This window comes from Brienomyrus brachyistius, chromosome 6 (assembly GCF_023856365.1).
Source record: "Brienomyrus brachyistius isolate T26 chromosome 6, BBRACH_0.4, whole genome shotgun sequence".
NCBI lineage: Eukaryota > Metazoa > Chordata > Actinopteri > Osteoglossiformes > Mormyridae > Brienomyrus > Brienomyrus brachyistius.
In genome coordinates this window covers 21,648,533-21,671,340 of record NC_064538.1, presented here as the reverse complement: position 1 = coordinate 21,671,340, position 22,808 = coordinate 21,648,533, and the positions used below count along the sequence as shown (strand labels likewise).

General features: G+C 44.9%; 1 protein-coding gene and 1 long non-coding RNA gene across 11 annotated transcripts in view; one reads left to right on the top strand and one right to left on the bottom strand.

The window, feature by feature from the left end:
* Positions 1-22,808, top strand: part of acap3a (ArfGAP with coiled-coil, ankyrin repeat and PH domains 3a) — an 86,575-nt gene that overhangs the window by 28,368 nt on the left and 35,399 nt on the right. For all 10 annotated transcript variants that reach the window (XM_049016059.1, XM_049016052.1, XM_049016055.1 and 7 more), the window contains exons 2-6: positions 5,883-5,940; positions 10,725-10,844; positions 12,368-12,421; positions 20,692-20,750; positions 22,284-22,467. In XM_049016059.1, coding sequence (XP_048872016.1) covers positions 5,883-5,940; positions 10,725-10,844; positions 12,368-12,421; positions 20,692-20,750; positions 22,284-22,467 — 475 coding nt within the window. The remainder of the gene's footprint in view (positions 1-5,882; positions 5,941-10,724; positions 10,845-12,367; positions 12,422-20,691; positions 20,751-22,283; positions 22,468-22,808) is intronic.
* LOC125744350 (uncharacterized) lies at positions 18,442-19,318 on the bottom strand. The gene is made up of 3 exons (XR_007398340.1): positions 19,235-19,318; positions 18,718-18,800; positions 18,442-18,630 (listed from the first exon to the last, which is right to left on the bottom strand). It is a non-coding gene; the product is annotated as an uncharacterized LOC125744350 (long non-coding RNA).

The following is a 22,808-nucleotide window of genomic DNA, read 5'->3' as shown; positions in this document are numbered from 1 at the left end:
GGTGAAACTGGAGCAGCTCTGTAGCAGCTCTTTGCGGGTGTAAGCATGTCTGCGCATGTTGCTGCTGGCTGGCGGTGGAACACGCTGTCTCTCTGTCGCTCATGAACTGCACTGACAGGTTCTGGGGGCGGCGAAGCCCCATTGCGACACCATGACGTGTCTCCACTTGGAAACTTCCGGGCTTCCTTCTTTCCAAACACTCCCTGAGCCCCCCCCCGCGTGGGCAGACATAAGGGTCCTCGGCGCCACGGCGAGATGTTTGGCCCCAGGACAGCACCTGTGGTAGACATAGGTTAAACCGGGAGGTTTTCACAAGTGCTGGTCAGCTGACCTGGAGCTCTTTTCCGGTTCCACAAGGACCCCCCCCCCCCCCCAATACTCTTCTAAGAATAACTTCAAACAAGGCAGCTGAGTCAGGGAGAGGGCAAACCTCCAGAACCAGTCAGCCGCCACTCGCTGGAGATCACTGCTCCCTCGGCCACCAGTACAAGGACGCTCAGTTAGGAGGCTATAGCAATCGATATTCAGAGGAAATGTTCTCTTCCGCCGGTCCCCCCACCTCCCCGCCCCCCACTGCCACTCCTTGACGTCCAGTTAATATGAAGGATAAGTAACGGACATGCAACAGAAAATACAACTGATTCAAACTTAGTAGCAGCAGATGGTTGCTTATAGCTAGTATGAGTGTAGGGACCCCAGGGACTGGATGCTTCAGGGAAGGGAAAAGTTTGGGTTAGCAGTCCCAATAATTAACAGATTTTATAAAGAATATAAAGTATGTTCTCTCGTTTATTACTGGAGAGACGGTAAGCAATGATGCATGTAGCTTATGTACTCAATAGACCGTTATTTACATATAACCTGTTTACATATAACCTGTTTACAACTGAAAGCCACTCAGCAGTAGGTCAGTTTTATAAACGTATTGCAGGAGTTTCATAACTTGTTACTTTTTGTACACCTTCCAATACTGGCAATTATTTCACTAACTAAATATACTTTTTACCCCCCCCCCCCCCCCCGCCGCTCACTGACTTGTTATGGTTCTGAGAGTGCCAGTAAAATCTCTTTGATTCATTTCTCAGTCTCTGTGTGATGTGGTTCTGTCTTGTGTCATGAGGAACCACGTTTTTCCCACGGTAAAATATGGTTCCCCCTGCAGCTATTCCAACATTTCTGTGCAGCCCTCGGTCTCAAACTGTCATCATCAATCTCAGACTGTCTCCCGTATAACAGCGCCTGACTGAAACCTTGATAAGGGCTGTCATTAAACAGTGATATACCCGATAGCAGTCGCAGATCCTTGGGTTATTTTGCTTGGGATATGTTTGAGATAGCAAAGCTATAAAGCATTTCGGTAATTCTGTTGTGCCCTTATTGTCTGCCCCTCGTGTTTTCGGAAACCTCAGTGAAATGCTCGGCCGGATGTTTCGCGGCTGAACCCCATGTCATGCCATGTCGCTCTGTGCTGACAGTCGACACGAGCCTCAGCTGCTTGCGTTGTTCCTGTTGTTTGGAGGTCAATACGGAATCACGCTTAGCCACACCTGCTCTTTGTCCATGTGCACCACCCAGCCCTGCAAGGGGAATGGAGCCGGATGGGGTTTAAGTAAACGCATATCTGCCTTTCAGCTCAGCTGTCTGCCATTCACCCAGGGTGTGGTACCAGCATCTCCCGGGTATTTCACAAGGGTAGCGTGTAATTATTCCCTGTCCTTAGCCAGGAACTCAAGTGTTTCATCTCACAGCCTCTCAGCCCTTCCATTAACACGAACATAAAAGGTAGCAATCTTCACCTTAAGCTTTGATGACAAAACAAGGAAGATGCATCACGTGTCAGTGATACGTTCTTGTAATCAGCAGACAGTGTTTATCAGTAGACTGGAATCCTCCACTGACACAGGCAGCTGGAACGAAGGAGAATGGGTTGTACTTTCTATAACTTACGAAGAATCCAGTCGCTGTGTTGTATGCGGAGCACTTAGTGTGCTGGGGCAGGCGGCAGTAAACACCACGCTCATTGTCGGGCGGGCTGCACGCTAAGCCTTGTGTTTCCCATTAAAGAGACCCGGAGAGTTCCAGATCCTGAGGAGCTGGTGCGGTAACCCCCACCTCTCCCTTCCCCTGGAGACACTGTGTCAGCAGTTAGCCGGGCCAAGCAGCCCACACACTCCAGTCGTTCCCCACCACGCGATTTATTTATTTTTTATTTTTTTGCTCAGCTGCCTGCTTCAGAGGTCGATGATGAATCCGGTAATGAACGTCTTTCATATGTGTGAGATGAAAAGTTGGACAGGTGGGGTTAATTCTAGTCTTTGTTGAGGATAGATAGGCATTCATCAATGTACAGTAATATATGTTTATATGTTTATCTATCTATCTATCTATCTATCTATCTATCTATCTATCTATCTATCTATCTATCTATCTGTCTGTCTGTCTGTCTGTCTGTCTATCTATCATATATATATATATACATACATATATATGTATACACACACACAAGAGGCACAAGCAAAATGTCAGCAACACTGAATGAAAAGGGGCTTCAACTAAATCACAATTGCAAATCTATCTACAGAGGTGAGTCAGTTGAATCTTAACTTTCAGTGTGTGCCGGCAGTGACACGGGTCCCACCATGAGCGCTTTCAGTTTTCAAGAGTGATGAAGAGGCCAATGAGACAGTGTCTGAATTGCAGGCAGGTGCACCAGACACACGAATGCACAGTTTCTTCATGTGTTGATTTATATATGCTGAAAATGAACCAAGCTCGTTGAAAGGGTAACGGTGGCTGCAAGCTCAAGCCAAAAGGGAGAAATATTTAACCACGGCTTTAAAAATGACCATAATCAGCAACTGTGATCCAATCTCAATAGAAACCGAGAGCTTCACAAAGCTGACAATTACGGCAGGGCTGCCGGTTGGCGACCACTTAAGGAAATTGACAAAAACATCTAATGGGGATCCATAATGGTGTAAGTAGTCATCTCATGGGAGTCTGGTGATTGCGTGGCCATGTACTGTAACAGGCAAGGCCATTTCACAGAACTAGGTGCACGGTGTATGGTACATACACCGTTCACTCATCTGATAATGTCTATGTGAAATTCAAGAGTGGTTTTCTAAACCCCAGGATGAAGAAAAACACCTTCCACAGCCTCCTCAACTACCAGATCTACATATCATTTAAACTTTATGGGAATTTCTGGAGTACAGCATGTGGCGTAGATTTGCACGCCCTCATCTCACAGGGAAATGAAGGCTTTTCTCTCCAATGGATGGTCCAACACTTTTCTGCAGTCAATTCAGAAATCGTCTGCTGGAATTATTGAAAGCAAAAGGAGGCTCGACTCTTTATTATTTGATATTTTGCCCACCCTATTTACATTTCATGTAAAATTAGAAAATAAACTATGGGCTGCTTGTAGTCAAGGCTGATCAGGATGCGTTAGGTGGCTTGTACCAATGTTCATAGCAAGTGGGTGTCAGCTTCCCTCTCTGGTCGCTGGAGCTTGAAGTGGGAGGTTGTCATGGTAATGTACCCACAGGCAGACGTGTGCCTTATTGAAAAGCAATGGGTGGTGAGCGAACGAGGGGAAGGGGGGGGGGGGGGGGGACCCCAAAGGCCGTGGGGAGCGGCTGTCCCCTGAGCCAGCCCCCCCCCTCCACGCTGCAGCTGTTGGACAGCTGGCAGTCTGAGGAAGGCTGGGATGGGACTGACTCCAGCAGGCATGCCTCAGTGCTTTCTGTGTCTTGTGAAGGTCACCCATGTGAGGCCGGCCCCCGAGTCCCGTCCCCCGGCCAAAGCCGGCACGCAAACACGGAGACAGCTTTGTTCCTTGTGGCGGTAGAATGTCCTGGTTTATCCTTGCAAATCGTTCGCCATTCCTGGCCGTCTGCTGGAAGAAGCATGTTTACCCTCTCTTCACCCTGTAATGGGGGGTAAAGTAATGGGATACGAAGCACGTGTGATTTCAGTATCTTGCAAGCGCCTGGCTAAATATAAGAAGGTGACATTCAAGTCTCGCCTGGAAGAAACAGGACAAGCACATCACTGTGGGCAGAATGGAGAAATCGAAGGCTGTAAGATGGCAGCTTTGTGAATCGTGTGTTTGGATTTGCCTTTTAAGGGGGATCTGTGGGCTTACCGTTCATTTTTCTGAGGCGATTGCGACAGGACTGACTTCCTGTAATCCGTGTATCCGTGAATGACCGTGAGCTGTAGCTAGGATGCGCAAACATGGAGCACACAGGTCTGCACTGCATGTGCCATTATTAGACTCAGTTATTCTTAAATTTGCATTTTTTTCAGCTAATCTAGTCCTTTCACGGATGCACCGGAACACATTTCATGCTTCACTCGGTCATGATGGGACTGACGTGTGTGTGCAGGAGACAAGGGTGGAAAAACAGCCCCACCACCCTCCTCCAGCTGCAGTAAGACAGCCCGACTTACTGGGGCAGGAGTGTAAGACCCGCTGTCTACCTCCGTATGCACAAAAGACAAGGAATCATAATAAAAGTATCTCTTATTATCAGTTTCAGAGATATGATGTGTGGAGTCAGACACTGATGTGAAATATTGTTCTCATTGGGCATATTGAGAATGAGAAACAAACAGTATAATATAAATACTGAGATATTAACATAATATAAACAATTTTTATGGTATGAATGTTAAGACTGACAAAAAGATACTTAATTGCCTGATTGGTGGGGAAAGATTGCGAAAATTCACTACGGACATATTTGCATGGAATGTGTCCTGATGAGCGATTATCTATCTGAAACCACATGTTGAATAGAATTCCGCTGACACGGAAGGGGATGAGGCACCGGAAAGACATGGCTTAGGAACTGAAAGGTTCCCCGTCCTATTAAACCCCAGACGAGCTGTTTAATATCACATGCATGGGCTGTAAGGTAGATGTCCCACAGCTGAGATTCCAGAGCGATTCGTCTCTGCCAAAACCCACAGCGCTTTTTGCGGATGTGTGCCGGGATCCCATGGGAAGATGGGGGTCAGTCCACTGTCCGAATATCAGGAGCAGTGAGCAGGGCTGGGCGGCAGAGCTCCTGATTTGTCTAGACAGAGAGGTCCCGCCCACGCCTTCCGGAGACGGCCCTCAAGACGCTGCCCGAACATCTGCGCGGAATGTGGCCGCACTGCTGATCTTTTCCACAAAAATGATTAGTTGCCTGACTCAGCTGCGGAGTGTCTGCTTCTCCGTCCAAAGCCCCACGGTTCACCCCCAGGATCTCGCTGTCATCCCCTCTCTCCAAGGACACGGGAAATTATATCCACTGACTTTAAATTACAGCCTAAATGTTAGTATTTAAAATCACGTTAATGGAAATTTTAGACCAGGGGTAGGCAACCCTGATCCCACTGTGCCGGTATCCAGCAGGTTTTCCGTCCTACCTGGTATCTGATGAACCACATCTGATCTCAGGCAGGTAGGAACTCATCAGATAGGACAGAAAAGCTGCTCCATACCGGCGGGGTTTAGACACTTAGTCCCATTCACGTCTTGAGGCTTCCTAAGGCTTCTTATTTAAAACATAATTGTGTGATGTACCCTGCTTGTCCTTTATTATTCTCATATGCAGTTACGGATGCAGTCAATATGGATCATGGGCGCCCTTAGGGTCCATCACTCGGGGCTATTTTATCCCCAATTCCGATCTTACTTCCAAAACAAAGAAAGTCAAGCCCCAGGTTAGCTTGGCTTAGTCCCTGATCTTTTCAGTAGCTAGAAACTCCCCTGATAGGATCTATATTGTTCGCTCTCATGCATCTGTTTTTATTCCATAAAACAGACATTTTGTCAGTGTGTTTGTACGTCTTACTAATCTGTATAAATCTTTGTGTCGTTACAGGGCAAATATCGACGAGGTCGAGACGGAGGTGGTGGAAATTGAAGCGAAGCTGGATAAGGTACGTTTTCACCGTGAGAATGCCCTGCCACCCTTAGTGGCCAGCAGAAGAATTCTCCGTGTTGTGCCGATGAAACAATGGATTTTCATGTATCACTCTCGTCATAGCTTTTATCAATATGAAGCACCATTTCTCAGCTGGTGGGTCGCAAGACCGTTCTCACTTTACAGCAGAACACTCCCCCGTCTTCCAACCCCGCCAGCACTCCTGGCCCCCGCAAGGGCGAATGTCCACTAGCAAATTGCCCCCCTCCCCATCCAATTCATTGATTGTGTGGGGGGACTTCCTGCCTCACCCACCTCCCCGACATCAGCATACCTAAGGTGGGATGTCTGATGTTCTACTTACTATGAATGCACTATTTTGATAGATGGGTCGTGACTTAACCTACCAAAAATGTGGTTCCTGAGAATAAACCAGTAGATACCCATTATTTTGAATAAACATCACAAGGCTTACTTTTCGGTTTCAGTTTGAGACTGTAAGATGTTGAGACTGAAAGATATCCACTTATCTGGCTGGATAAGGCTTGTGGTGTTATTGGTTTGATTGATTGTATCAATGGTAAACTCATACCTTGGTGACTCCGGAGGGGTAGGTGGCAATGTTACCTCACGCCTCCAGGATTAAGAGTTTGAGTCCTACCTCTGCTCGGTACTTAGGGTCACCCCCCTTGCAAGACGGACGTAGGGTCCTTTTGGCTACTCTGTTTCCCTGGTGCCATCCACAGAAATGCATTTAGGCTAAGCGGTGTATTTAATTTGCCCATAGTGTGTGTGCATATGCCCAGTGATGGGCTGGCATCTCGTCCGGGGTTTACCGCAACCTTGAGCTCTATGAATCTTGGGATAAGCTCCAGTCCCCCCATGACCCCGACCAGGAGAAGTGGTTGGAAGATGGATGGAATGGTGAACCCAGCCCCAGAGAGGTTTACCAAACTTCTTTGGCATGGCACATATTAATGAGCACATCCCACTATCGCACACATATCTCCCCTGCGTCAGTGTGAAGAAACACAGCAACAAAGTTACACCTCTGGTAGCACCCAGCACGCTAAATTACTCAGAATTAGATTGAGTGATTACTTTGCAGGATTAATTACCGATAACAGAGCCATTGTAATTGCGTTGGGGTTGGGAGGGTGCATAGCAGTTAAGAATTTGGTCCTTTTCCTAAACTGATACTCCCCATGATTCAGATGTCTGGGCTGGGTAATTAGACGCAGCAATGAGCTGCTGTGTGGAGACCTTCTGTGAAAGCCACCCTCCCTAACCCCCCCCCCCCCCCCTCGCCCCCTCAGATCACTGAGGAATTCTCAACCACCAATGGCAGAAAACCAGTCAAGGGACATCCGTACAGTGAAATCAATTTAGATGGTGTGCCATTCATTCATCTTTTTCCCACACCAATTTACATTTATCATTCAACTGTTTCCTCAGACTGATTCTCTTTTACTTCTTTCAACCCGATTTGTGAATCTCAAACCTTTTATTCTGATTTGAAATAAACCTTCACCTTGTGGTGCCTGATGGTGAGGAAGAGCAGAATGTTGAATGAGCTGACAAACCCGACCATGGCTATTGGTACAAACTTGTAGGTTATTACCTGCATGTAAGAAAGAGAGGGATATTCCTCTTGCAGTTACTGCTCTTTGTTCCTCAGTGGAATGGACGGCCATTTGATTGTTAAAAGCATTGGGTAGCAGGAGAATGATTGAGTGAAACAAGCTTGTTTAGAACTTTTCTGGTGCAGCTGTCGATAGCTCCCTTGCTCAGAGTTGGAGCTGTAGCTAAACAAAGTGTGATATGTCGGCTGCTTCTTAATATTCTTAATATGCAACCCCATAAAGCCGCCTACCTCCCTGTACTTTAGAAGGCATATGGATAGAACAGCACCCATCTCCCATGCGGTGGGGGAGGGGGGAACAGTAGTTCCAGGGACGTTATGGAATTAGTTAGTGAAAACTGGGCCAACAGAACAGCTGTGGAGGAACAAGAGTCAAATCTGGTTTTACCCACCCAGAGAAAAATAGTTGAAAAGACACTGAAAAGACGACCTGGCCGGACGTCACAACAACATTGAGATTTGGTTGACAAGTGAAAAGCTGCCTTTTTCAGGTCGTTGAAAAGCCGTCACTCTGAATGCAACAGAGCTTACAGGACGCTTGATGTTAACATGGCTGTCATTGTCATTTTGTCATTATTGTTTTTTATGGCCGCTGGTCGCTGTTGCGTGCAACAGATGTCAAAGGAGGAGAAAAGGAGCAAAAAGGGGAAGCGACTGCATGGCTGATGAGGGCTGGAAAAGCAGACTGTCTGTCCGAAATGCTGATGCATGGTCGCAACATAAGTGTATACAACACAACGCATGTTTTCACTGAGATGATTTTCTTGACTGTATTAGGGCTAGTTTCATTGCTGTATTATATGTGGTCCGAAATAGACGTCCATCTTGGACTAAATTTGGACCAAATCAGACGGGCTACACGCAGCACAAGTTTCAGTGACTATTTTTGGTCTGAGTAAATCGCCATGGCGGCTGACCAGATTTAGCGCAGAAAACAGCGTCCCATGGACGTCCATGCTGGGTGCGTAGGAGGGTCACAGCGCAGGCAGTTCTTTGCTCACCCTCTGACTTATAAAAGTGGTTTTACATTTTAAGGTGGTTGCTTAACACCAACATGAATGGAAAGTAGATTTCTTATGTTCCAGGTTTGTGCCCTTAAGCTGCATACATTTGGTTGATGACTTGAGACTATGTGATGTTTGGACTATAAATCAGATTGGGGGGGGGGGGGTAGCAATTAGCACTCTTAAGACCAGTATTATTGCCTTGATGCGGAGCACTGAACTGTCTGACAGATTTCAACCACTAGCAGGTCGCAGTGCAACTGAGCTCCACTGTCTAGCCTTATCTGTGTCTACAGAATTATGCAGATTTTATTCATAAAATGTATTTACAAGGAGTTTCTGATGAATAATTTACATTGCAACACACTGTTTTTCCATCCATTTTACATCTTGCTTAATCCTACAGAGCCATATCCAATGCTGCATGTATGGTGTTTGCTCTTGATTTAATAAACATATTATAGAATGTATGCATTCTATGATACAACTAAGAGCTGTAGAGGCAGGAGCACTTCAGTGGAGTGTTTTTGGTCATCAGTACACATATTTTGCTCTTACTTTCCACGGTTCTCACGATAGTAGCAAAGGTTTATCAGTGTTCCAAAAGCATGCTTCATAACATTCCGAATCGCTTGCATCTAACAACCAAGTAAAATGAAACATTTTCTCTTGTCTCTGTACTAAAGCCAGGTCACGTTGGCCAGCTTTTCCATGCCAGATCCCTCAAGCACTTTCTAGGTTGAACATGTGTATCTAGTTGAGCAGTGATGTCATCAGCAAATGCTCAGAACCTGTTCAGTTTCTTACACGCACAAGTACTACGAACGATAGCTGCCTGTACCAGAGGTCCTACATTGGCAGAGTGTTGCAATATGATCTTTAAACATCTGTTAAATGTGGGAAAAGTTCTTTCTACTGCACGCATAACTTAACTAGTATAGGACTGATTATGGGAACCAATGTACAACTGTCTTGCCTTCAGTGGTGTGCAGGACTGTTTCCACAACATGAAGTGAATGTTGCAAGGCATAACTCTGTTTTATTTTTGTGGCAATACTGATAGCAAAGGCATGAAATGTGGTCACATTATCACATTCAACAACTCATCAGCCTCTGGGTTCTGTAATCCAGCCCCTGGTTTCCAAAGAACCAGTTAATTAACTCCACTGTTCTCCACTGTTTAACAGCATCATATATCTTAAATGCCATCATGCCAGTCACCCAGTTGTGAGGTATTGTGAGTCTTTCACAGTGTTATTCCTACCTCTTCCGTGTCCCTGACTTATTGCCTTCAAGTACATCTGGCAATTTGGTCTTAGACAGGGTGAGATCAGAGAAAATGTATATCTTCCCGGTTTTGATTTTTGGATTGTTTGGTGCCTCAACCAACAGATAAGGAATCAGTACATGGACCCAGACCCAGTTTGTATCACACACATGGTCTGTTTCTCAGCTGAAATGTCTTGGCAATGTTGGACCCATTACATGTTTTAGTAGATTTATTTTTAATTATTTACATCCATCCATTTTCTGACAGCTTATCCTGGTCAGGATGGGGTAGGGGGTGGAGCCTATGCCAAGGCACAAGGGTGGGATTCTAGGTCATCACCGGCCCTATATACACACACAATCACACTTTCTGGGTTATTTAGAGACACCAAGTAGCCTAACAGTAATTCTTTGAACTGCTGGAGAAAGATGGAGTACCTGTACTGGACATGCAAAGCCTATACAAACATGGACCAGAGGTGGGATTTCAACCACCATCACTAGAGATGTCAGGCAACATTTCTTCCGTCTGAGCCATCAAAAATACGGAAACCTAGGAAATTATATTTTGCCTTTAACATTAGATTTCGTGTTTTATCATGTATTCTGAACTGTTTCTCATAAAAGTTGCAAAAAATATTATTCCGGTCAACTTGGGTGATTTCAAATCAAGTACAGTTTTTCCAGTGTATGAATATGAAATTCTCTAATGCATAAAAAATGTATATTTACACGCAATGCTACATACAAGCGAGGCAGATTCTAGGTTGCCAAGTTGACAGAACCTTAATTGCAAGTTGGTTCCGTGACAAAATTCTTTTAATGAAGACGAGTTTCTCTCCTTTTTTCTCTTCCTTTCTTGCTCTTCTTGTTGCCTCCCTGCAGCTAGTGAAGCTATGCAGCGGTATGATCGAGGCCGGGAAGGCCTATGTCAGCGCCAACAAGCTGTTTGTCAACGGGGTCCGGGACCTCTCGCAGCAGTGCAAAAAAGACGAGATGATCTCAGTGAGTGTTTCAGCAACTTCTGTCTTAAAATCGAATTGTGGATGTAGGTGTAGAGGTCTTTGTCCTGATCAGCTTTACCACTGCTGTACAACCAGAGTTCGGTATGTCAGGTCCAGAGAGTAAAAGTCCAGACCGGGATTTTGTTTCAACCAACCAGTTGAGTACTCTGTGATTGTGACCCTTTATGCTCAACTGGTTGGTTGAAACAAAATCTTGGTCTGGACTTTTACTCTCTGGACCTGAATTATCTAACTCTGTACAACCAGCTGGTTTCCCAGCTGAGTTTTTATGCAGAGAGTCCAGAGACGTCCAGTCGACTGATGATCAGGTAACCCATGAGCCCATCAAACTCAGTTGCATCACAGAGTAATCTTCACTCGTTAAAATTACACTACCTGATTGCTTTGGCATGTGGACCATAAAAAATAGTCAAATCCTACAAACACTAAATTTTATAACATTTCACTATACTTGGGGACTGATTATCTCCTTATTAGAGTTTGTCTGTTTTATCTACCGGCTTAGGATAACACATCATTATCATACCTCGCAAATCAATTAAGGGCACTGGTCGTTGAGCTGAAATGAGCATGAAATAACTTTAGCTTGCAGTGGTGGTTTCCTGTTTTCAAAGTCTCTCAACCTGAGTCAGTGCAAAATCCAAATTACAAATGGATTAGTCAACAATAATCAGGCCTGGAGACTCACCGCATCTTGGCGCTGCAGCCCAGCCCTGCGGCGCCGTATGCAAGAAACCACATGCAAGAATATTCCATGCAAGTGGAATGCAGGGCTGGGCAGCCTGGCTTCCTTTTAGGTTCACCAGTTGTCTAAAAGAAAACATTCTTTTGATTCTTCTGTCTTCTTTGTGACCCTTTATGTATCGGATTAGGCTTTAATGCTCATGTGTTTTACGTACAGCAAGGAACAGGGACTTTCTCTGTCCTAAATGAATCCCACTGAAATATTACAGAAAAGAAAACAAATTTTATTCTAATATCCATAACACTTAAAAAGTGGATTCTGTTCTCAAGTTGCAAGTTGTATTGTTTTGTGTTCTGAGGAACACAGTATTATTCTTATGCGACACCTGCAGGGAAGGGAGTTAGAGGGATGGACAGACAGCAGTGCAATACAAGACAAGACTGCAGGACAAACAGCAGAGCAATGCAAGACAAGACAGTGCAGGACAAACAGCAGTGCAATGCAAGACAAGACAGTGCAGGACAAACAGCAGTGCAATGCAAGACAAGACAGTGCAGGACAAACAGCAGTGCAATGCAAGACAAGACAGTGCAGGACAAACAGCAGTGCAATACAAGACAAGACAGTGCAGGACAAAGAGGAGTATACAAATAAGTCATAAATCGACCTATATGCAATGGGACCATGCTTTCACATCTACCCCTTCTGCGAAGTTAAGTAGCAATGAAAACTGAACATGTGTATCCTTGTTTTGTAAAGCTGTTGATTGATTGGTGAGACTGCAGTATGCTTATGTTGCCATGCTGTCTGTGTTGCAGGAGTGTTTGGAGAAATTTGGAGAGAGTCTCCAGGAAATAGTGAACTACCACATGGTAAGGTTCTCCACGCCCGTAGTCCTCCCAGATGCCTTTTGACAGTAGCCAAAGTAACATGGCCAGGCTTTGCTGTTCCTCAGAGTCCTCTGTTATGTCAGTATGGGGGTCTAGCAGACATGACATGGGTATCTTTTCTCATGTAGTGCTGACGTAGCTCACGCTTGTTTTTCAATTGCTGTTGGGTTTTTTGTAAATCAGGATGCATTCGGCTAGGCAGGATGGACAATGGAAGCGACAGCAGGAAACTGTTCAGCATGTTGAGCTCTCGCCCCAGGTTTCTAGCGGCCAGTGTATGCGCGGTCCTTTGTCCTCTTTAGAAGAACTCCGTACCGGGGAAGCGAGTGGGAGAGGTGTTTTCCGGGCCTGGCAGCTCAACGACGTTCCTGTGCCCATAGGTGACCACCTCACCGTTCAAAAAACAAGAGTCCGTCATTCCGAGTCTGAACGGGCCGCCTCTCAAGTTTCTCATCCACTTCCTGCTCGAGGGGGAGCAATGATGGGAACCTCCCCTCCTCTTATTTATTCCCGCCTGGTTGTGTCACCGTTTGGTTGGTTTTCTGTTTTTGACTCGTAATTGGCGGTTGCTATGAGCACCAGATGCTCTAATTTCAGGCTCAGCCAGGGAAGTAAATACTATATGGAGTGTTTTTTTTGCCCTCTAAGGTCAGCATTGCAATTATGTTGTGTTTCTACAGAAGTTGTTCAACTTTATTACAATTTCAAACGCTTAAAGGGTGTTTTACTTACTGCTCCCTGTCTCAATTACTAAGTGCAGTACATCCCTATAGGTCTCAATTACAAACTGCTATACAATTATATGGATCTCACTTAAAATGTGCTGTTCAGTGGCTGTATTGCTGAATCACAGTCCTTTTACAACATGCTATATAGTTTTGCAGCTGTCTGCTGACAGATGTTAATCAATATTTCAAGTTGATTAAAGGTTAAATGTTGTTCAGTGAGCAGATACATGAACCTTCAATAGCTTTTAAAACCAACTTGACAGGCTTTTTATGTTTTTGTCTTTTATATGGTATGGCCATTTTATTTTCCGTGCTGCTCAGGTGCAATCACTCAGTAAAGCCCTTTGGTGTGTATCGCACACGAGTGACTCTTTGCCTGTGGCATCGCCAGCCCAGCTGTTAGGAAAGAGGTGTCGCATATAGTGACATGTGACGAGCGGTAAAGGCTCACCAGGTCACCTGGGAGCAATCGAACGTCGATTGACCGCTTCTCATCTGCTTGAAATGGACTCTTGAAAGGGCTGTAAAGTAAGCAGCTTACATACTGTAGGTGGTGATCACCTGACCAAGTCCGCAGTCGGGATTGGCGGTGGTGGTGCAGGGAGTAGCCCATGAGAGATGCACGCAGATAAACAAACAGGCTCCAGTGCCACCTACCAACACAGGTATCCTAACTTACTAAGTTATTTACTACTCCAGTATAAATCAAGAAGAAATATAGTAACTGTATGAAATCATTGCGTAATTAAGTTAGTTAATTAATACCCTAAGTAAGAGTGCTACTGCATTATGTGTGTCCCCTCAAGTAAAGTGTTACCAGTGCATCTAAGTGCATCATCATCTTTGGCAGCCTAACCCTCCTAACACAGGCTTCCTTCCTCATTCACGCTGTTTCTCATGTCTATGTGCATCATTATGTCTTCTACCATAACCCTCCTAAGATAGTCTCCTTCCTCATTCAAGCCTCTTGCCCTGAGTATCTATGTGCATCATTATCTCAGGTACCATAACCCTCCTAAGATAGTCTCCTTCCTCATTCAAGCCTCTTGTCCTGAGTATCTATGTGCATCATTATCTCAGGTCCCATAACCCACCTAAGATAGTCTCCTTCCTCATTCAAGCCTCTTGTCCTGAGTATCTATGTGCATCATTATTTCTGGTACCATAACCCACCTAAGATAGTCTCCTTCCTCATTCAAGCTTCCTCATATGAGTCATTTAGTTCTCGTTTAATGACCAGTGTATCTATCTCCACTGGTAACTTTGGAACAAATGCATGTTAAACTGATGTTAACAATACACTTTTTTTTTCCCAATGTGATGCATTTGTAGGATGGGGGAAAAAAATCATGATTGTTATCAAAAATGAGACATCGCAGGGGGTTTATATATCAAACAGTCAGGCATACCTTGATATTTGTGGTTGACGAGTAGTCACATATGCAGCTGGGGAGCACTGAACCCATCATTTAGGAAACACAATTTCCCCGTAATACTGTAATTATGGTGGTAGACTTTGATGATGGGGGTATTGGAGGGGTGGGTGAAAGCTAGCCCAGTTTGCTGTACTCTTTGGGTTATATAAGGTTACATAAGCTGCCTACATACATAAGAGCTATACCTGTTTCTGTTAGTTACATTATTCTATATTACCTTTCTACTTTTGCTAGTTTCTCCATTATTAACATGACGGTTCTTTGCAGAATAAAAAAACGTTTCCATTGATACCATCAAGGCATTTATTCTGAATAGGCATTTTTTTCTCTTGCCAGGGAAAAAATCTTGGCACAGCTAACGATTCTGTGCTACTTTGGAGGTGAGATAAAATGAAATGGGACTATCCTGTTGATCCCTGGACACACCGTGGTTGTGTGAAACATTCGGATTGACCTGCCAAGCTTGCGACAAAGGGTTAGGATTAGCACTGCTGCTGTGACCTGCTTGACATCAATACCGTAATTGTCTGTCTAGCGCAGTGGGTCAGATTAAGCAATGCCAGGGTTGTGACACACTGCTCGGCCATAGAGGGCATATGGAAATGCCATCGTGAAGTTGCATTCTGGGTAAGCGTCTGGGGCACTGGACTTACAGAAGATCTGCGTCTCTTATTATAGCACTTTGGTGAAACACTGTAAGGGCTACAGATCCTCACATTCATCAGTATGCAGTTTTGGAAAAGCTTTTGTGGTGCAAATCTTGAGTTTCACGGGGCACCGTTGCCATTACGTCATTGGGATTCTTTTCCTTCCAAGCCTGGTGTTATTGACATTTTAATTAAAAGACAGCGGCATTTTATAATTTCATCATGGCGATTTCCTGGAGATGCTTTTGTTTTTAGGAGGAGGAATTTGGCATTGGATCTGACGTGGGTGTTGCTTAAGTGAGTTGCTGAGGAATCACCATGAAGGATTATGTTATGCTGATCCGGCGGTAGGGGATTAGCACTTTTATTAGCCTTGCACGCTGGTCGCTTCAGTGAGGCAGCGCCCTAACCTTATGGGCAGTGCCCGCTACGATACCTCAGTTTCCCAGGCTCCTCAGAGATGGAATGCCAGAGATGAAGTGAGAACCTTACTGTGACATCATTTTTGTTGATTTGATGTATTGAGGTTTGATGTATATTCAGTCCGTCAAACAGACATAGGCCTTGTTAAATGACTGAGTTTAAAGCACAAGGTTTATCCTTATGGTGGGAAGCAATGCTTTTAACTGATTAATCACTGGTGTTAACATTGTAGGTGTGTTTTTTTTTGCGGTTTCTTGACAGACTGTATCGTGGGTGGGAAGAGATGATTCAACATTGTCCCCAATGTACAGAACAGGAAGTGGGCAGAACTGTTTCAGTTCTGGAAAGCTTTGCCAAATGGCAGCACATCCACACGCAAGATTTAGCCGTCTGTGGGTGGGATCGGATGGATAACGTGCGACGGCATGGATGCCGTGGGTAGACTTACAGGCCACATTCGCGGTAGGGCGGTGCTGGTGCTTGTTTCCCGGATTGGTGTGTGTCTGTGTGAACAAATGTGTGTATGTGCGAAAGGTTGAGGGAGGGCAGCACTGTGACACCTGCAGAGACCAGGGTTCGAATTGCAGGTGAATTGCAGTTGCCAAAATGTAGATGTAAATGATGTGAATGTTTTATAATTTCATCATTGAAATACCACAGGTTGCCACTTCCTTTTGGTTGGTTCTTGAATAGGCTATGTACCCCCCCGTATTGGATAAAGCAGTGTAGGAAATGATACTCATCCTGGGTTATTCCCTGCCTTGAATCCTGGTCAAGGGTGAGCGCCGGAGAGCTGCAGCCTTCACAGCAGGAGAGACGAACCATGGCGTCCATCAGGAGACCTAGCAGGGCAGTATGCCGGTTGTGAAGGATATGGTAACCAATAATCCACAACTGCCCAGACGGACACGCCCCAGGGGGCGCTTTATGGGACTGGCCTGCTACATTTTATGGTCATACACATTCCTCTCCAAACCGAACAGCCTCTTAACAGCCAGCCGCACGCGTTTATTTTAGGAAACGACAAGAGATAAGAATAAAAAAATTTTAAAAAACAGGATTGCGGGATTTATTGTTCTCACTTTGTTAGATGCAACAGAGGGCCTGTGTGTGGCGCTGTGGGGTAGGAGTCTTTGCTTGTGTCTGGAAGGTTGTTGGTTTGAATCTCATGGCCAGTAAAGTAATAATATCATTACTGGGCACTTTGAGGAAAGCCTCAAATCCCAGCTGTGCTGGAAAAACTTCTGACCCTAAGATGGGATGTTGCGATATCTGAATTCCTACGTGCTTGTAATTTGTGCAAATAGAACATCACTGTCATTAAAACCAAGGACAAACACAAGAGAAACATGGTGGTTTACACATGACCAGCTGTGTCCTGGTCTGCTTCTGTACTTTATCAGATTTATGAATTATCCCGTCTGGTCAAATTATACAAATACCAGCATCGCATCCTATGACATGCTACCGATAGCTTTTTAGTTTACATTTGTTCTATTTCTCTTGCAACAGCTCCTTTCTTTCCTTAATGGAAGCTACATTTTCACTCGAGGGGGGGAGAGGGGGGGACCTGAAATGTTCTGGTCGACGTTCATTGCTTTTTAAGCCACATATTAATATTAATAGCGATTTCTGGGACCCTGTCCTCGTTAGAGATTCGGAGTCCTGGGGAGGCCGAGGAGAGTAGAGTGAAGCAGGAAATTCTTTGTGCTGGTGGCAGATTATGGATTAACGGGAGTGAGGAGGGTGGGGCGCAGTGCCAGAGCAGTAAGACAGGAGTGACCGATGTGAGCTGGAGTGACATTGCCAAGCTCTTATGTAATAAAACATGATACTGAATACTATTTACCCGCAATTGGCGGGAGAATGTGAACACACAAAGCATTGAGGAGTGTAGGTGGAGCTGATGAGTCACTGGTTTCTTTGCAAGGATCGAGCAGCTCGGAGCAAAAGGGTGCCAACAGAGAAGAATAAGGGTTTAGTTTAGTTGGCTGAATGGCACATTGGAGCCAGGGAAGTACAGGCAACGGTCATTGCTGGCTAGGGGGCAACGGTGTCGCCAGTAATGAAATGAAATGAAATGAAATGAAAATGAAAATGAAAATGAAATTATAAACATTAGGCTTTTCAACAAGAATTCAATATTCCTGCCACAGTGTCCTTATTTAGTGCTTTATCTTAGTCACCAGTATTTATTCCATTCATTCCAGTGAGGTAAACAGCACATTTCAGTTATTTACATTTGTAGACTGAAGGGGGCACTCTTTCCTATTGGCTTGCAAATCCTTTTGTCAGTGAAAGAGGGATAGAGGTCATCAGAGGTCATTTAAGCAGTTTCACAATATTTGTAGCATTTGCAGAATCTGTCCCTATTCTGTTTTCTACATAAATAGCATACACAGCCTTTTTGATGGATGGATGGATGGATGGATGGATGGATGGATGGATGGATGGATGGATGGATGGATGAACTTTATTAATCCCTCGAGAAAGTTTCTCTGGGAAATTCAGTTTTTAAATTTAATGATCTGCCACAAAAAATGACTTCTTCAGCTTCATATGTATGTCTGTTTATTTAAGATGAATGCAGCATTTCAGTCTAAAGCGATGTTCCAGTAAAACGGCACCTGTTGTGTTGCATTCGTAAAATACCTGTTCTGTTGATCACTCTTGCTGGGCCCTGACTTTGCTCTTTGATCCGAACACACACCTGACATAACTAACCCACACGTGTATCATTCGCAGCTTATTTCCCGGGAAACCGTGAAATAAATCAGCCCACTTTGTAAGTGGCACACACTGGGCACATGAGACTACATGCCGATGCAGAATCCATGCACCGAGTCATCTCTTCCTCCTTCTTCCCCTTCCTCAGGAATGCCATAGACTGTGGAATTCCCCCCAGAAATGCTGGTAATCTCTCAGAACGTTCCACAGGAGTTTGCGTCTTGCGTCTGCTATATGGGGAAAAGAAAAACTTTTATAGAATCACAAGCAATTAAGGAAGTTACACCCATGACATTTGTCATACTTTGCATATTCACCTTAAAGGTCAGGACTCCATTTCCAGATGGGCCCAGTCCCTGTATGGTGCTGGTATGTAGCTCAGCAGCGTAAGAAGCTGTAGCTGTTTTCAGATGGTTGCTGGATCAAATCCCTGGGTTGCTAAAGTGATTTCACCATTGTGTCCCTTAGCAAAGCTGAACTGCTCCTAGAATTATCTGAACCTGCTTTCTGAACTGTGTGTTACTTTGTATAAAAGCATCTGCTAAGGAATTTAAATGTGGGAACAAAATAATCCCCTCCCCCCCAAACCATCTAGCAGTGTGGTTTGCTGTCCACTTTCCGTTTGTGTCCTGCGCCTCAAGTCTGCTAGAACCTCTAGCGTGTTGTCTGGTGGATTATTAAATCAGTCCCGCCAGACAGTTGGCCGCAGACGAGGAAACCCCACTGCTTCTCGTGGCGTGCCAGCATCTTGAGATTTACATCGACAGAGGGCACTTAGTGGACGCTCAAGTCATGCAGGTTCACTCTGCCAGCGAGCCAAAAAAGCCGCCTCACCGTGCCAGACATGCTACGTCAACGGCGTCGTTTCACGTTCGTCTTTGGGTCTGTTGTGCCTCTCAGCGCTAAATTCTGCGTCACGGCATGGACACAAAGGCTGGCAGTCCTTGTGAAAATGTGCGACACCGTGCTCTGCCCTGTTCTTTACCCACGGGCAAGTTGTGAAAGACTTTGGAGTTTCGACGCTTTCTTTTTTTGTTTTTTTAGTTTCATTTTCATTATTTCGTTCGTCACCCGGCCACGCCAGTGGAATCAGGGCCGAAGGAGCAACCGAAACAACAACCTTAGCGTCATCTCAGGCGTCTGGGTTTCTGCGTGTCACCTGCCGTTCACTTGCCAAGTCACTGATGTCAGTCACTTGTAAAACTCTATGCTTTTTGGGCCAGTGATTTCGGGGCCAGATGAAATTTCAGTTGCTGTATGTACTTTCACAGTGCAAATACATTAAAACAGACAACAGCACGACTTCACCAGGGGCTCCTCTTACTCGAGTAACTGCATTAACTGGTTCTCTGCTTCTGAGCAGTATTGTTGAGATGATTGAGCAGCTTATATGGAAATAAAGACTTCTTCCGTTATATTTATGAGAGGGATACTATGCTGTAGGTTGGTGAGTGATGTGTTCACATGGGCTCTGGACTCTGATAGTTGTACTTGTATTAGAGCTTGCCACCAAACATGGAGAGGATTTAAGCTGTTTAAGGAGTCTCGATAAATCAGCCCTTATATCCTAATTCAGACACACAAGGGAGGCCCATGAAAATAACTCCTGTCTGCTGTCAGTTCCGGACTGCCGAGACTGGGGTGACAATACATCTGAGGGAGCCGTCCAATCACAAAGGAGTAGCTTAGGGGCCGGGGTAGTGCGCACACAGAGGTTGTTGGTCCGATCGCGGTGTCCCTACAGCCTCTTTCCTGTCCAAATGGCCCTTTTTCTTGTACCTGCAGTGAGGGGGAGGCAGTCACGGTGACACTCCTTATGTGGATGGGGGCTAGTGGATGTGCATGTGTTCCCCCAGGCTGAACTCAATCTTCGCTTAGCGTAAATGAAAAGTTGTAATGAGCGCCCTCTGCTGGTTGATAAGTTTAATTACTGGAGGAGAGATGACTCCCAGAATCTAATTAAATACCCAGTTGAGTTGTTTGCTCTACCCACTGATCACATGTCTGAGCCACTGTTTATCTGGTGTCAGTGACTTAATAGAAATTCCTACTTTCCCATATGAGTTCAACCTTGTTTTGGAATTAAAATGTTAAGCGTTTTATGTGCACCAACTTCATCGTTACTACTTAAATTACTAACATTAGCATCACGCTCCTTCAGGGCATCGAGCATTAGGCTGATGTTTTTTGTTTTAGTCACTATTTCCAAATGCTGCCTCATTTAACATTGCGCCACACAGTCCACAAGTTGTAATGCGACAGACATATTGTGCTTTTTCATGCTTTCGCAGATCCTGTTCGACCAGGCCCAGAGGTCTGTCAAGCAGCAGCTACACAACTTCGTCAAAGAGTAAGTAAAGTCAGCAACTCTCCCTCCTGTTTGTCATGTCTATGACTGGTTCGTCTGCTATCAGATTATTTTCCCATATTATATACTTTTCTAAGGAATGTGTGACTAATGCAGACATGTGCTCTGCTGAGTTAGTACCAAAGGAAGATGAGAAGTCACTGGCTTGACACCAGGCATGACTATGCCTGTCCACTTGTGGCACTTCAGAACAAGTCGCTCCAAACCAAGTGACGCAGCCCTATATCCTGTAATCTTTTCACAAGATCAAAAGCACACAAAGTCAGACGCCTTTAGCTTTGTGGTTCTCTGGAACAGAGTCAGGAGATTTTCTGCATGATTATGTGCCGAAAGAAAGAAAAAAAAAGCACATAAATCTGTACTCCTCCTGAAGCGCAAGAATTAAGTCGCCGATTTGGAGTTAATCTCCTCAGTCCCAGCCAGCGATCACCTACAAGACAGAACACGATTAAGTGAAATGTGATGAGTAGATAAGGCCACAGTTAATGTCCTTCTCTGAAACAGAGCAGAATATGGAGATGCATAATTAGACATCATGAAGTATTCGTGAAGTATTTACCTCCAAGAGAAAAACTCAATCATTTAAATTTATTTTTTTTTGGTAACGTATGTACAAGCGTAGACCCAAGGATGCTGGACTCTCATACCGTACTAGGTATTTGGTTTCTCTGTTGTTCATGGTTCTACTGAGTTTCGCTGACTTGATGAATTGGCCCTAGTTTACACTTTCAATTTGCACCATTTTTCGCTGCTGACTGAAATTTCTCCCATCTCTTCCTGGAATCTTCTGTCCTCCTGTCTGGCAGATGTCGTATGTTAGAAGACTGTAGAGTAAGCAGGGTCCAGACTAAATGTTTTGGCAGCCTGAGTTCTGGGTTGGCTGATATTTTCCTAGAATTTTCTGGGAAGACTTTAAGTTTAGCTGCATGGGGGTGAGGGGGGGGGGTTTCACACTTAGCTGGAATGCCTTGTGTTCACAGTGGATGTTTCAGGAAGGTAACTCCAGTTCAGTAAGTTCAGGATCTTCTGTCATAATATTTCACAATGAAAAGGTGCTTGATTGCAGTGGGGCAGCGGCTGGTACTGTTCCGTCACCCCTGTAGGACCAGGGTTTGAGTCTCCATCATGGTACTGGGTGTATAGCTTGCAGGATCTCCTTTCAGGTGTTGTCGTGGGACTTCATCTTGATACTCTGGTGTGCCCCCCCCTCCTGTTTCATGCTGTGAATGCTGTGTGTGAGTGTGCTCTACAATGGGTCAGTGTCCTGTCCCATAGGCTCTGGGCCCCCTGGTTAGGCTAAGTGGAAATGGATGGAAATTACTTGATTGGTAACTTCAGTTAAGACTAGCTGTTATCTTAATAACAGATATAAAATAATAATGGCCCTTTTTCAGGGCTCTTGGGATTATTTTGCCGAATAAAAGTGCTTCTCTCATCCTTCAGTAAAGCACTGGTTTGGTTAATGTTGCCGGTCAGAGATGCGACTAACACCCGCTAATCCCCTCTGGTGCTCAGGGATGTGCGCAAGTTCAAGGAGACCAAGAAGCAGTTTGACAGGGTGCGTGAGGACATGGAGATGGCCCAGGTGAAGAATGCCCAGGCCCCGCGCAACAAGCCCCACGAGGTGGAGGAGGCCACGGGCACGCTCACCATTACCCGGAAGTGCTTCCGGCACCTGGCGCTGGACTATGTGCTGCAGGTGACACACACACACACACAAGTCTATCCTGCCATCATAGTAGACATATAACATGTCTAAACACCAGGATATGTGCTGAAATGTTATTACAAAATTTATGATAAAATAAGACTTTATTGGGAAAAATAAAATAGCAATGGAACAAAACAAACCAAAAGATACAATAACAAAATAGAAAAAAGAAGGAAAAATGATGAAAAATCTGGATGCGCAATTATCCATATTGCACATGTGACGTGGGATGAATTTTGAATTTTTCCTTCAGAGGTGTAAGATTTCGATGCCAAAGTTCTTACATTTGCCAGTTTTCAGTTAAACAACATTTAAAGTTTACCTTTGCT